We start from the raw sequence: 15,959 nt of genomic DNA, 5'->3' as shown, positions 1-15,959 counted from the left end.
TCTCCTGTCTTGTTAAAGAAAACTTTTAAACTCTAATTTCTAAGCTATTTCCTTCTTATGAAGAATTACAAATTTCTTTTACAAGTGGACATATAACAACAGTACTGTTGCAATTAAAATAATCTCATGGATAAGATAATAGGTTAAATACAGATACACGGTGCATTTGGGCAGAGACAGAGAATGGAAGAGAGTTCATGAACGTGCATTGTGCATGAATGTCAAGCTTAGAAGAGAAGTTTAAAAGGCCTGGCATTAACATGTGTCTCTGTTAATCTCATCACAAGCAAACAGCTCTAAGGACAGGTATGAATGCACGCAAGATGCACTGACATATTTGAGGTCCAGTCTCTTGGCCCACACTCAGATGTGGTCACATCCTTCACTGAGGATGAGTATGTGTCCTGTGACACAGTGAAGGATCCCCCAACTCAAATGACATCATTTAGCTACAGCAGTCTAATTTACCACCAAAGAGAGTTTTACACTTCTCATTGTGTATCCCACACACTGACTCACCACAAAATCAACATTGACTGCCACATATTAATTTTCTATTTTTGTACTATTTCAAATGGCTAAAAGCTTATTTCATTGTAGAGCTGTGGACAGTGCATTGATTGTTGTCTTGTTGACTCTCCCCTATCACACACACAACTAGCATCTACAATACATTTGGTTTTCAAACAGAAATGGTATATGTGTCTATTTGCACATAGTCCCGGGAAATGAGACCCTATCGCCAGTGCTCACTCGAGACTCATGTGGAGATGCATGTTAAGTCAAAAAAGAAGGGAAAACATGAATGTTAATGCCAGGTACAAACAGTGCAGAGACAGAATGTGTGGGCAGTTGTACCTTCAGTGTGTATAGCAGACACATAACTCCAGTTGTATCTCTTGACAATGTCCACCATAGCTCTTGCCTGCTGGGCATCTGAAGGCACCACCCGCATAAAGTACTTATAAAGGCTCTGAAACAGTGGGAATGAAGCCAATGAATAGCAGAGTTATCCAGGAGCATCTAGAACATTCGCCAAAGAAATGGGTAATTTGAGATTATTTAATTAAAGATGTATCAAATTAGCAGCAATGCAGTCTCTTTATAACCGATTCCATCAATAATTACACCTGCAGCTGTACAATTTCAGTTACGCAGAAATTTGTCTACAGGTGCATGGGCTTACCTTATCGCTGAGGTCCATACTGGTGGCAGAGTAGGCAATCTGTGGTATGTTGAACAACTGCAGAAGGTTCTGGACCTGAATGGCCACTGAGCTTGACCCTGGTCCAATTAAACCAACAATTGGTTTCTTCCCTCGCATTGGGGTGGCAGAGGGGTCTGCACATTTCATCGTCGCTCCTCCACCTCCCCCTCCTCCCCCTCCACCCCAAGAACCTCCTCCACCCCACTCCTCTGCCTCGTCAGAGGAGACCAGGGAATCCCGTATGAACTCAATGCTCTGCTCCAGAGCCACGGCTGAATGCCAACAGGAGTCCCTGATCTCGCAGCCCAGGCTGATGTTAGGAAGGATGTTTTGGTCATTGTTAATGCGGTCCAGTGTGTGCATCATGGCCTCCACCCTCTGGATGCCGTACTGCTCTCGCACCGCGCCACACTTGCGCTCATGTACCTGTGCAGACATGGTGGAAGGTAAAATCAAGTCAAATTGCACTCACATTCAGAAAACACTGTTGTCTAAATGGTCATAGTAGTGATGATGACACTGACTTTTCAGATACGTAAACTTTCAACTGCTTCATTGTTGGATTAATATTGGTTTTATGACCACATGGCTCCCATGTTCATAGAGGTTCTTTTTTTCATATTTGCAATTACCCAAGCTTCCCCAAAGCCAGTGGGTCAGCTAATAGAGGTTTAATGCCCGTGGAATCACAGGGGTACTCACTACAAATTGGGCCCTAGTAAGCAGAGCAATTGGAAACTGGGACAAAACTGAACACATACAGTACAGTACATTATCTCATAGACATGTGCAGAGACATTCAAACCTAGAAGTACCTTGTCAGCAGGGGGCTGATGGTGGACAGAGAACAATGCCCCAATGATGATGTCACCAGGTATGTGTGCTACAACCCGTCGTTCGTTGGACTGGGCAGAGTCAGCTTGATCCAGTCCAACCCAAATGGACAAAACTAGCAGCAACCAAAGAATCATCTTGCTCCGTTCAGGTATCAAAGGAGAACACGTGTCAAATTCGTTGTGTAGAGCCATCACAGGGAACTACTTGTCCGAGAAATACTTTTCCTCTCCATGGCAGGGGCTTCTGGCACACGGGAGTTTTTGACAATGGTTGATTTTAATATATTCCTTTCTTCCGACTTGTCCTTCTGTCCTTCGGAATTCAATGTGGAACCATCACTGCAGCAGCTGGGGCAGGTGCAGCAGTGCAACCTGGGAAATTCAAAAAGAAAATCTGGGCTAAGTCTCATTGGTTGACATAACTCCAGGCTCCCCATATTATAAGGCAGAGTTGGTCTCCACAGTAACAGGTGAAAGACAGACATGTTCACATAAACCTGTGAGCAGAAAAAACTTTGTTAGAATTTTAATATCTTTGTTGTAGGCGGCTTTCGCAAACATACTTCTAAACAGACTCAAGTAGTTAAATCTGTTTAACTCATTGAGTGCCGCGCTCCTTTCCAAAGTTTTAGTCAAGTGTACCGGCAAATTAGACCATATTTGACTTTTTATTTTAGAGCCATAGTGTATTCTATATTATTGCCACCAACACATACTGTAGCTCATTTGAAAGGTTTAACTTTATCCTTCAAATGGCCACAAACCGTTTGTTTCTACGTGCCTCCGTTCCTGAGAAAAGTCAAGCTAAACATGGCTGGGTTTCACCAAAATCCCTCCTTTTTTTCTAGAAAAGGAGATAGAGCGTCTTTTATGAAAGGTGCTCTGTTTGTGTCTGTCGCTCTTCAGACACTCGCATTTCTGGATCAAAGGGCTCGTATAAGATAAATATACACAACAATTGTTGTTCTATTCACAAAACCACCATCGGGGGCGGGGGGGGCGCCACTAAACAGCAATAACACAGACGCACCGTGCCGTGTCACAGCCTCTCGCCGCGGAACGTGAGGCTCTGCCGGCCACAGCGGCTCGCGAACACCGGTCCCGCCGGTGGTCGCGGTCCGTCTGTGGTACGGGTCGGTGGTGCCGGTCTGCTTTGGTCCAGAGACCATCAGATTTTACCGCGGGAGGACTTTGGGGAGGACACGGTGTTGCTCCAGATGAAGACCGGGCGGGACAGTGGGCTGAGAGCTTCCTGGTTCAGCTCCCAGCTGCTGCAGCCTCGCGGGTGAGAGCGGAGCAGCAGCGCAGGTGAGAGCAGAGCAGCTGCTGCATCCACATGCAGAACTCCGTTTGCAGAAGCTGAGTTATGATAAAAACTTCCAGATCATGAGCTGTCATGTGACTTTGATCGTCATCTATTTCAGTTCTCCTCGTCGTAGAGTCCCCAAATTTACATATAATGTGTATTAAAGTGTCTATTTTCATAATTTAAAAAAAAAGCAAAAAACGAAAAATTTCGTTTTTGGCACTCAACGCATGGGAACGAAAAACGAGAAATTACGTGGTTGGCACTCAATGAGTTAATATAATTACTGTCTGCAGACACAAGCTCCTATCTTGAGCTTGACAGACCTTCAACATAACACTTATCACAAATTTGCATTTGTACACACATCTTAACATGCTTCTACTGTATGTCAGGATCACTTTGATCTCCTACTTGTTTGTCGAGATGTAAAACCTGTCTAAGATTAGTTTAAGACATTGTCCAGTGCATATGAAAATGGAGTATAATAAAAACCATGACGTGTGTGTCTAAGATGAACAGGCAAACCCACCGGCAAAAACAAGTAGTTTGGAAAAAAAATCAAACCCTCAATCAAGTTTAAGATTAAATACAAATGCATATAAATGAGGTCTAAAGACACCATGTCATCTATAACCAGCTGCCAATCAAACCCTGTCTCTTCACTTATCAATAGAAAGTGGGGTAAACTGTGTGATTAAAGCCTGAGCTCATATCATTCACTCTCATTTAAAGCGACGTTAAAACGTGCACAGTTTCCCTGCAAATTTCAATCTCATCATAATTGATGTTTAAAACATAATGTGCAGCTCCTCATTACTCTTAACCCTATAAACGCTATAATATTAATGGAGCTTGATGTGATGACTAGAGTATAGACTCTGGTTCAGTACCCTTAATTTATATATGAAGGTTTTACAAATACTGGCCTATCTTTCCAGCCTTGCCCTGTTCTTCCTGGAGCTCTAAATCACTGTGACTGGGCAGAGTCATCACACATCACACTGTGTCAACATAATATGATATCAATAAACACAACAGCATATCACACCTTGGAGATGCAGTGAGGAATATTTGGTTGTCCTACAAGTTTTATACCACACTCATTTGTAAAACTATTGCTCCAACAAGGTCACATAAAACCACTGGCAGGTCCCATTTTTCTCTTCCATTTCATTTTGTTTCAGTCCTTGAAGATTAATTCCACCATTGAAAAGCCATGTTCATTCCTCAAGTGTCTGCCCCTCAACTCTAACCAAATAAAACTTGCTATGTCACTGGCTATTTTCTTACTGCTTTGATAGTATTATACTAGCTTTAATACTCTCTTCAAATGGAGACGCTTCGCATCACTGTCATTGTACTTTTAATTGTTTTCAAGACTGAACACTGTACATCCTTGGCAAAATGTGTGCATTTAGGGGGATTTTGTATTCCTTTATTTAAAGAAGGAGGATATACAATTGCATGTGTCATGACAGTGAGTAGAATTGGTGAATTATCGATTTTGGGTGAAGTATCCCTTTAATGAAGTCTAACAGAGATAAGGTAACAAAAATGTGGGCAAGTCAGCCACTAAGTGGATGACTCAAACAGACATACAGGACACATCTGCTACAAGAAATAATCCAAGCATACTGTGTTTAATAGTCAGCCAAATTGTATAGCCCCCCAAGTAAACTTTGAAGTAGCCATCCCTCTGGGAATGGGTGAATCTTATAATTTGCTGAACCTCAGAGCTACAAAAATGCTTTACTTCACTGCAATGTAGCAATTTAATTGGCCGTAAACAGCAGGAGCGCTGGGACAGTTTAGAGAGCAGAGGATAGCATTCACTGCATATGCAAAACAGGATCAAGGTCGTGACAGGGATGCTGGTAGTTACCTAAGGGGAGGAAGAGGAGACACAGAGAAGGCAGGAGAAAGAAATTGTGGTGTGGTCTAGTGAAATGTCGAAATGCAGGAAGAAGGATAAACAGAAGACATTAGATGAAAAAACACAGGGAAGGAAGATGGAAAAGGGGGGACAGGAGGAGGATGACAGAGAAAAGGAGACAGACATAGAGGAAAAAAGATGGAGACAGAGAAGGAGATAAGAAAAAAGAAAGCAAAATGAGAACAGAACAAAAAAAGAGGCATCAAGGGATAGTGTCTCACTAAACGTAATTAACATGACAGTGTCAGGATGGCGACAGGGCCACCTGCTGCTCCGGTAATGAACAAATCAAACGCAACTTAGCTCTCGATCGCACACTCTGTCTCCATCACTGACGTAATTCTGTCTCTGTCTCCCACGCTCTTTATCTATTGATTAGCTCACTTAGAACTTCACTTCTAACTATATCCATAGACACATTCCCACTCACCAAAAAAAAAAATTCAACACAACACATTTCTACATCTCCCTGACATTTGTGTGGGCCTAACAGTGGCTGGAAAATATTTTTTAAAAACCAAACCCTTAATCCCTAAACAAACATCTTCCACATGACATTAGGCACTTATATCGCTTGTTCTAAACAAACGATGCACAAGGGCATTGTACAGCCCTCCAATTCAACTTTTACACCAACATGAACACACAACCCAGATAGAGACAAGCATTCTCCCTCCCTGTGCTTCACTTTAATTCAATGTGTTTCATTAGTGCAGACACTCTGCTTTATGCGTTGAGAGAGCATTCAATTTACTGTATGTTAAACAGGGGCAAAAAACAATGGCAGTTTATTCAATAGCATCCCCCGATCACAAATACATTTATTTTCTCTATTTTGTTCAGTATGACGCACAGACATTTGTGCGTGTAATTAATGACGGGGCAGGGGGCAGCGTCTGGAGTTTTCAAAATAGATATTAGTTGCTCTGTTCATCCTCTGAGCAGCTTAATATCGCTATAGCTTCATATTTTATGACTGTTTTAATTAAGAGAAAATAAATAATCTTAAAACAAATATACATCGCAACACCGACCACATTTCTATACACCACACTCACATTCACACACAGAGACACAGACATACCAGTGGAAAAAGACAACACCTTGCAAGCCGTACACAAATAGATGTACATTCACCATAATTGTAAAGAGGATCTTGCATCAGCCTCTTGACATGTCCACTTCTCCCAATCATGTACCATCAACAGACAAAGGACAGAATAGAAAAGAAATTAGAATTTGAATATGTTGGTGTCTTTCTGTAAATGTGAAGACACAGACCTTCCACCTTTCCATTACAGTAAATCAGGGATGTGGATGTCAGAGCAAATATTATACCTGTCATAGTGTTTCTCAAATTATTTGATGACAACAAAAATAGGTCAGGCTGCCTTTTTTCTGTTGTGTACATAACTTAAGGGAGCAGCAATATTTTGGGAAGCCTCAGTTATTCAGGGAAGATTTTTGCTGAGTAGGCGTGTGACAGTGTCTCCATGTGTGTCTCGTTCCCAAATGGTCAGAGGACTGGGGTTTTTTGTTTATTTTTTTGCACCTGTGCCCCAGGAACCAAGTTTGAGAATGATCACAAGATCAACACCACTAAGTGCTGCCATGTTTCAAAAATTAGGCACATGTCAGTATGAGTTGGTCCTGGTCCTCAGAAAAAAATCATGGTAAAGGAGACACCAACACTCACAGCATTCACAATTGTACTACTCTAGCTTTGTTATTTATTTAATTTTCCTGGAAGCAACACCTCTTGTGTTACATACTGTCTGTCTGCTACAGCAGATTAGATTTCCCTCAGTCTCTCTCTCTGAAGAAGACTCTCTAAACAAACAAGCTATAATAGTAAATGACCTTATCAAACAATAAAGGGCACAGAGATGCCAAACACCATATGAATCTCTCTGAGTCCAATGTGCAGTGACAAAGACAATACCAACACCAATTAGCCAACAAGTAGCCCGTGTCTAAACGTGCTGTTGAGCAGACTACCGTTTCCTATGAGCTGCCTCTCTCTGTTGATATTTGACATTCTCGATGATACATGTAGGGTCACTGTTGTCAAGGAGCACCAACACGACTTTACCTGCTGCAGCGACATCAGACAAGGTGTGACAGCGGCGCCTGCATTAACTCTCCCCAAACAAGCTCTGACCTCAAATCACTTCATCCCGCAATGTTTCAGCGGGCACCGGCAGTCTGCTGGTATAGTCTCTCAATCGTCGATTTTTCAGCGACCTCATTGAGGCTACTTTACATTTTCTTACATCTGGTGTTTAGTGCAGCGTCCCTCCAGAGGAATTCACTTGCTGGTAGCTGTGGTATTTTGTATATGCTTAATTACTTAGTCGCTGACATGCACGTACAGCGTCTGGTTACTGCATATCTCCAAGGAGAAATAAAATCCAGAGACAACAACAATGACTGGCTGGCGCAGCGCTGCATCCATCAGCCGCAATGGGAGATCAGAGTCCATCATTTGCACCGACACACACATACACACACACACACACACACCAAGAAAAAAATTATAATGAGAGAATGATGCAAAACATGACAGAGACACCGTCTGAAATGAACACGGCTACAGCATGCACGGATGAAAGCCGGATTTCTGACGCGTCTCTGTCTTGCTGTTATGACTGTTATCTCCAACACAGCTGTGCAACTGGCTGTTTCACGTTACGCCGTCACAGGACATAACCTTCTCATTTAATTCAAGGATAACTAGTCCGGATGCAACTGCAACTAAGTTCATTTAGGAATATGCAAGGACAGTATAGGTAATGACAAAGTGCGACAAAATCACTCAGAGGACTATACAGAGGAGGGTAGACAGGGTAAGTCCCTGGAGATAGCCTGACTGGATCTCGGTGATCTTTCTGTAACCTTACGAGCAAGCCTTACCTTAACGCAACCTACACGTCTCCCCGGCGCAACCCGCACGGTCCCGCTGCACAATGGGATTGAGAGTTACTACTATCACAGAGCAACGATACGGCTGATAACGTGTAGTCCAATGTCAAACACGCCAGAGCTGCCACTGAGTGCTGTGCAGCTCCAGAGCTTCCTCCGTTTTCCAGTCACGCACACCTGAGCCTCTCTCCAAACACCTCGCGCCCTCATCCCTCCCCCTTTTCTCTTCTCTGCTCCTCCTCTCCCGCTCTCCCCACACACACACACACACACACACACACACACACATACACTCCTACTCTGCCTCTATTACCCCCCCCCCCCTTTTTTTTTTTTTACAGCCCTTCTTCCACATTTTTAATCTCTTACAGTGTGCTGCCTCCCACCTCTCTTCTCTGATTTCCCCCTTTACCCAAAACACCCACCTTTTCATTTTACCTCTTCTGGCTTCCTTCCCTTGTACAGTACTTGGCTGTTGTGTTATCCTCCAGAGAGTGTGTTCCTGCGGGTCATTCAGTTTATTCTCGGAACAGCTCTTTCACCTCACCTAAGCTTTCTTCGTCTTATCTTATCCTCGTGTCCATCCACCTGTACCTGCCTGGTGCTGCTCTCCGTGGGCTAGAAACACTATCTGTAGTAGTAGAACAACAACAACAAACGAAGCCAATTGGCTTTATAAATTCAGCCATTATCTTAGCAACGCAGTAAGTTGACAGGTGACTCAATTAAGCTCACTCAATTGAGGTGACTCAAGGTGTTTCCTCCTCTTACCCCGCAACCGAACTTTTTTTCCACCTTAAACCTCAACAAGTCTTTTCCTGTTCAAGCCAATACAACATTTGGTCTACTATTTGAAAAAAGAAAAAAAAAATAGCGAAACTGACGGGTTGGTTGACAGTGGCTTGTGATGGCAGCGTTGAGGGTTAGACCAATTAGACTGTGATGTAACACCTGTTTAGGGTTCGACTGTGCTCCAGCCAATCAGAGCTGAGGAACGGTGGTGCGTTTTGGATGATTTGGGAAATTAAAAAAACAGACATGAGTTGTAAAGCGAAAAGGTTTGCGAGCGACCAGTGTCTCACAAGCACGCGCGCACGCCCTCCACCAACCCTCACTCTCCCTCTGTCCCTCTCTCTCTCTCTTTCTCAGTCCCTCTCTCCGGCTCAGCCTAATAAAATCCCTCCACTTACAGATGCCTCTATTTTACCATTCAAACAGACAATCAACGATCAGAACAATGGACCCAGAGACTATAAATTGCAAAACATACCGTATCTGTAGTCCCTCGCGACGAGTTTAAAGCCCATAATGTGTTAGGCTGCAGGTGGACCGCTGAGTGTATCGCTCCTCTCCTCTCTGATCAAACAGACATCAGAGGTGACACCATGGGCAGGGATAACGATGCAGTGGATGGGGATCGATTTCATTTAAGTTTCATAGCGGTCACAGGAGTAAAGAGCCATTAACCTATACAGCTTCGCCTGGCGTCTACCTTAAAGACCCACAGAGATCAAATCATTAAAGATAAAAAAAAAAAAAAAAATCAATACAAATCTAATGGAAACATCCTGCCTCCTTGCAAACGTCTCCAACTATATAGCACCGATACTACTGACTGTCACAGCCAGTAACGACTGGTTATTTAAGGTTTTCCAGGAATATGTGTTCAGTCAGTATTTTAAAAGAATTAATTTTGTTTTATTTTTACTCAAAATAAATTAGCAAACCCCAATAAGATAGTATGTCAATATTTTTTATATAATATGCTATCACTATAAAAGAAATATAGTGCTACACAGCACAGGCATTGTACGTTATTATGGCTGTATGATTAAATCTAAACATGCTTTTCTCAACCCTGGGGAATTTGTTTGGAAATGTGACTTCCTGTATGATCACAACTGGGTCAACATTTCCTTGCAAAAAAATATATAGACACATCGAGATCAGTAATATAGGCTATCGTGCCATTCATATTACGTCAAATCTTAAAGCAGTAGGAATTGTTAGGGATTAAAAAATACCATGTGCTTTTAGGTCGCCCCCCAACACTCTCTTTCCCTATATTGTGGTTGGTTTGTGTTGAGTTTACTCCTAGATACGCACAGGAGAGGTGACCCGAGGATACCTGAGAAAGCGTCCCCTGAGATGCATTCTCATGCATTAACTTCAAATGCATTGGACGTCGTTGTTGCCGGACCATTAATGCCACTGCATCTACTACGTATAGGAAAAGAGGAGAAGCAGCAGTTGCATACCTTTGCTTGCAGGACAGGTGAAGGTTCCTGGAGAAACACAGCATCCCTCACGCGTCCATCACGGCATCATGCTCAGGGTGGTTAATCTACTTTTTCACTATGGCAACAAATGAACCGCCTCTCTCTCTCTCTCTCTCTCTCTCTCTCTCTCTCTCTCTCAGCCACGCCACGCGCTCCAATGAGGAGGCTCCATTCGCGTCACAGGTCATCCTCTCTCTCCCTCCATCTCTCCCTCTCTCTCCATATCACACCTACCTCCAAGATACCATCTGGAGATAGATGCTGATAGAGAGTAACCCTAGAGCAACAGCAGAGGCAGAGAGAGAGAGGCAGAGGGGGTGTGGGATGGAGGGGGTTTTAGAAGCTTGGCTTAGACCAGGCTTGGATTAATTTGCCAGCCAAATGCATTTGGGATTAGTAGACCATTAAAAGAGCATTGACACACACACACACACACACACACACACACACACAAAGTACAAATTCACACACATGCAGGCTTGAGGCCGCGGCTTTAGATGATGCAGTGATAGCCTTACTGACCCTGACTAATGTCTCTCACTCTCTGTCTCACTTTCTGAGCTTGTTTTGACAGGAACAAATGAGCTAACTACTAAGCACGAGTGCAAGTGCACATATAAACAGGCTCTTGTTCTCACACTATTGTGTTAATGGGGTGTGTATGTTTCTCTGACAGAGAGTGCTGCTCGTTGGGGCTGTACTGTAGGTTTACATGTCCCACTCTGTAGGTTTGCAAGAGCCATAACAAAACTAAAAGAGTACATGTCCTTAAAGCTGAATAAACAACCCAGTGAAGTTGCAACTGCTCCAAGACCCCTGACCCTCAAGGATCCAAGAGGACCCAGGGTTGACCAAGGGTATATTATAAATACATGAAGGAGTCCTCAGGACACATGGTCACTTTTTGGCACAGGGTCCATAAGTGGGTCCTGAAAAAGCCAAACAGACACATTGTATACTGGCATGATTTTGTCATGATGGTAATCAAACTGGTTTGCTTGTAGAAGAGTGCACAGGGAATGGTCAACCAGTAGAGATCAGTTGAAGTTAAATCACCATTTGCTCAATGAATGAAGGACATTAAAAGCTGATGTATCAAGAGCTGAATGCTCCGAGGGACAGGGTCTACAATGGTAGGGCCTTCGGGGAACCTCTTAGCCAGACTCTATCTGCACCTGCTCTTTAGACTGCAATCTCCTAATGATGTAGCAGCACGTGTTAAACAAGCAATAAAAGAGCTACATCAGTTACATGCAAGATCATGACAGGTACAAGACAGCCTGCAATACAAGTTGTCATGTTTCAGTTTCTCACAAAAAGCAATGTACCATCTGTGTGAAATGACAGTAATAATAACATCCATACATCCATCCCTCCCTTGTCTATGACACTTATCCTTGCAGGGTTGCACACCACCATATAGCACCCTAATATTCACATTTAATGAATAAATAGGGTACATGGTCACCATTAAGGAGTTACCTGGGCTGCAATGGACTATGGGATACTAATAGCTGAAATGATTGACTGCCTCTGTGCTGCAGATTCAAACAGAAGGAGCAACACAAATTGTGACGGATTAGGTATTAAAATGCAGACTTTGGAGGATCCGGCCCCTAAATCCAGATGTACAGTAGGATAATCCGTCATCTGCTTTTATGCCCCATTAACAGGTGTTATAATATTAGAGGTTGGATCGACCTTACAGATCTTTATTAGAAATGTTTTATATGCATCATTTTACATATAAATGCATCCTTAGAAACACTAGACATTGCTACACGGGTGTGTGATCTAATGCTTCGAAACTACAACACAGCAAAGTTTTTTTTTTTCCTCTGCTGTCATATTACATCTTATCCTTGATTTTCCAATAGAGGTGTTTCGGATGGATGAAATGCCAGAATGAACCAGGGTCACATTTCCATGGCAACCCTTCTCTAATAAAACAGGAAAACCAACAAGCAGCCAATGGATCAGCTCAATTTATCAGGTTCGATGCTGGTCAGACTCTCTTTGTCACTCACTCATGCACACAAATACATCCCTGATTATCCTCTAAGGGGGACACTTGAAACATGCAAGTTTGGATCAACAAATGAATTAATATTGATGAAACTGCGTGTGTCGAATCACAAGGAATTGGATTTAAAGGTATCATAAATGAAAATCATCCAGTTACCACACTGTATATGCGTAATCTGACACTGATACTGTTAAGCAGAGTGTGTGGGCTACAGCGGAGTGTATCACATAGCTACAGGTCCCCTGGTTGGAAGATAATACGATTACAGTGACACAACAAGGAAACCTTATGAAATATACCTGCAGTCCATGTGTGGGCGTTTGTGCGTCGCTATATGCAGGTGTGCATCGCATGCATATTACGTAACATCTATAAGGTAAAAAATCTCTTTTTAACCACACACCCCTGCAAATCACAAGCACAACAGAGTCAGTGTCACAGTCGGCAAATCAATTATTCAATGGCATTTCAAAATAACAGTGGATACCCATGGTTGCCATAGACACATAGCTGATTTACAGGGTTGTCACTTGTCTGTGATATTCCCTCCCTCTAAGTAGGACAAATAGAGAGAGAGAAAAAAAGAAACTACAACCACATAACGGCAACAGAGAAACAAGGACGTCAGTTATGAAACGTTCACTCTCATGTAATGTGGTTTCTGCTTCACTGACCAAGTGGAGATTGGCTTTTAATGTCACACATTTGTTCCAAGAAATAAACAGCAAGGTAACGATGTCTGGTAAATATTCACAGCCTGGTTTTCTATAGGCTAATAAGCCCGTCGCCTCAATATGATATTGAGATGCTGTTTGAAATGAAGTCGCTAGCTGCCATAGAAACAATGGTTTTTATGTGATATTTTGACACAAAAGGCACAACACAAACCAACTGGAACAAAAGTGGGTTTAGTATGTAACATAACATACTACTGTGTTTGTTTATATTTTATTCAGGCAAACTCAAATTCAATGTGCATAAAAAAAGAAAGTTAGTCCTCAGATCCACAGGCGCAGGCTGCTCCAGAGTCTGTGCGGAGACAAACTAAAAGCAGCCCCAGTCTCGATGTTAACTGTCAGCACAGGTTGACAAGCTGTCATAGTGTCTCTGACTGCCAGGACGCCCTGATAATAGGGACGACACTCAAACTGGAGGGATCTGCAGCAGTGTATGAATTTTATACCCAGAAGATATGAAATAACAAACATTTCAAAGTCCCTGTGAAAAGGGAGCAACATTAAAAATAGAAAATATCTGACTATCTCAAGGGTGCCGCTGTTCTCATTATTACTAAGTCCACCAATAATTTTCAGAATGAATCGATCAGCAAATACTAAAAGAAAACACCACAATTTGTCCTCTCACTATTAACAGATAGTTAACTGATTAACCACTTGATTAATTGAGTAACTCTATGGCTCTAATATATCAATATGCCTAGATGCAGATGAGGGGGCACAAGGTCACAGGTCAGCTCTGGGCAGAAAACACACACACAAATACATACACACTCTCCCTGGTCCTGTCAGACACCTGTTCACAGGTATGAAATAAATAAATAAGTTTGAGAAGCAACACACTGATTTTCAAGCAGAAGCTCAGATTTTGTAGCTAAGAGACAAATGATCTCCTTGGGCAACAAGATGTACACGATGTCTCTCTCCCCTGTAGCAGAGGATGTTTCTTTCAGATCTTGCAGAGCAGCAGGGTAGATGTTGATATGAATAAACTATAGCTATGGAATCAAAATAAAGCCAAATATAACAGTAAGAAACACCAGCAGCTGGTCACATCAGCAGTGTCCTCCCTCGCATATTGTCTCAATGCAGCTGATGAGGCAGGAGATGGAGCTGCCTTCAGTAATCTCGCTGTGAAACACTGTAGAGCCTTGGTGCTCCTTTTGTCTCGGGTAATAACCGTGTGGTGCTGCCCCCTTGTGTCAGGTCGGGGCAGACGGATAGAGGACATTGTATGAAAAAGTTTCGATCAGAGAGACCATTCAGATCTGCACTTCATGTCACGTGGTTTCTGGGCGCGTGAACTTCTGTGAGTTCAGTAATATACAGAGGTTGGAATTCTTAGACAGTTCTGAACTCTTTCTCGCGCACACACTGAGACACACAATACAAAACAACACACACATTTACACACACAGGCGGTCTGTCTGGCTCTCTCTGTCAGAGAAGCCCTGCGGACAGCTTTATCCTGTGATGGTCATTCCTGTGCGCTCCACCGCGTTCCTGCACCGGGATAAGCTGCATCCCGTGCCTGGCTACAGCAGCATGTGACCGGCTTGTGATGTCGGCTAGTGCGCAGATACTGAACCTGAGGAGGCAGAGTGCAGGGAAAATTAGCCCCTTTGTAGTCTGCAAGTACATTCTTGCACTGTGGATGATGGTCACGCTGTAGTACAGATGATGACAACACTGTGAAATACTTATTGTGGTGGGAAAATACAAATAGTAATAGAATCATTTATTGAAATTGAAATTGAAATTAATCATGAATTGAAACAAGCATTATCAGACAATACATCATGTAGACTAAAAACAATTTTACTTGAACACTTACTTGAAGTGTATTTCAATTTTTGTTCCACTGCTATGGCTGGCATCTGCTCCACAGTTATGTTAGTATAGTTTTCTTTTGTATTTGATGTCAGCATGTTTCTACATGTTTTAGCCTATAAATAAGTATGTGACTATGACTTTTACATTTAAGTATTTTTTACATTTGTCCTTCCACTTTTACCAAAAGTATTTAATTTTAATGCTTCTTACACCTCTGATGATCATAATATTTTATGTAGGCTACTGATTAATACAATAAACACAGGTGTTTTTATTACTTTGGATATGGCATCTATGATTGTCTCTTTTGTGTTTGCATGTGTTTACAGAAATAGATGCAAGAAGAAACACCAACATGATGCAATAAAGTCTGACTGAGGTCCTATGAAAAGCAGGACAATGTAATTTCCACAGAGAAATCTTTTCTCACTTCAGCAAACTACTTGAGGGTCAAATCTGAGGGGCAGCAACACAAGTAAAAACATTTCATCTTGGAAAATGAAATTTGCCATTACAATTTTACAATGTAATGGTTTTCTTTTTCCCTTCTATTAGACAAGAAACGTTTTTGACATGCAGTCGTCCGCACAAATTGTTTTTAATCTCAATAACACACATTCACTTTTCTGTAATGATAGAAACTGTCACAGTTTTATTTTATGGGGCATGAATTCAGATTGTTCTCACCTCAGCATGTTCAACATCACATATCAAGCCTGCACATATCCTTTTTTAGAGAGTTAACCCTAAAAACTGTCTCAAACTTTGACACTTGATACATGTTTCCTTATGTTTTTCATTTAGATCTTTAAATCCAGACACTGTAAGTGCTGCTGCAATTTTTCCAATTCTTTCTTTGAAATGATAAAAAAAACAA

At 42.2% G+C, this 15,959-nt stretch overlaps 1 protein-coding gene across 2 annotated transcripts in view; it reads right to left on the bottom strand.

Annotated features, from left to right (window-relative positions):
* Positions 1-10,608, bottom strand: part of grm5b (glutamate receptor, metabotropic 5b) — an 84,218-nt gene extending 73,610 nt beyond the window's left edge. Inside the window, exons 1-4 of one of the 2 annotated variants that reach the window (XM_085795487.1) lie at positions 10,466-10,608; positions 2,023-2,415; positions 1,187-1,633; positions 859-973 (exon numbers count right to left, since the gene is read on the bottom strand). In XM_085795487.1, coding sequence (XP_085651613.1) covers positions 859-973; positions 1,187-1,633; positions 2,023-2,235 — 775 coding nt within the window. In that variant the 5' untranslated portion in view covers positions 2,236-2,415; positions 10,466-10,608. Of the gene's footprint in view, positions 1-858; positions 974-1,186; positions 1,634-2,022; positions 2,416-8,198; positions 8,391-10,465 lie in introns of those variants that run through there. The other variant, XM_085795486.1, reaches the window with a different exon arrangement.
* Positions 10,609-15,959: the final 5,351 nt, after the last annotated feature.

This window comes from Trachurus japonicus, chromosome 13 (genome assembly GCF_045865225.1).
Source record: "Trachurus japonicus isolate A0001 chromosome 13, Traja_1.0".
In the NCBI taxonomy this organism is placed as follows: domain Eukaryota; kingdom Metazoa; phylum Chordata; class Actinopteri; order Carangiformes; family Carangidae; genus Trachurus; species Trachurus japonicus.
This window is presented reverse-complemented; position numbering and strand designations above follow the sequence as displayed.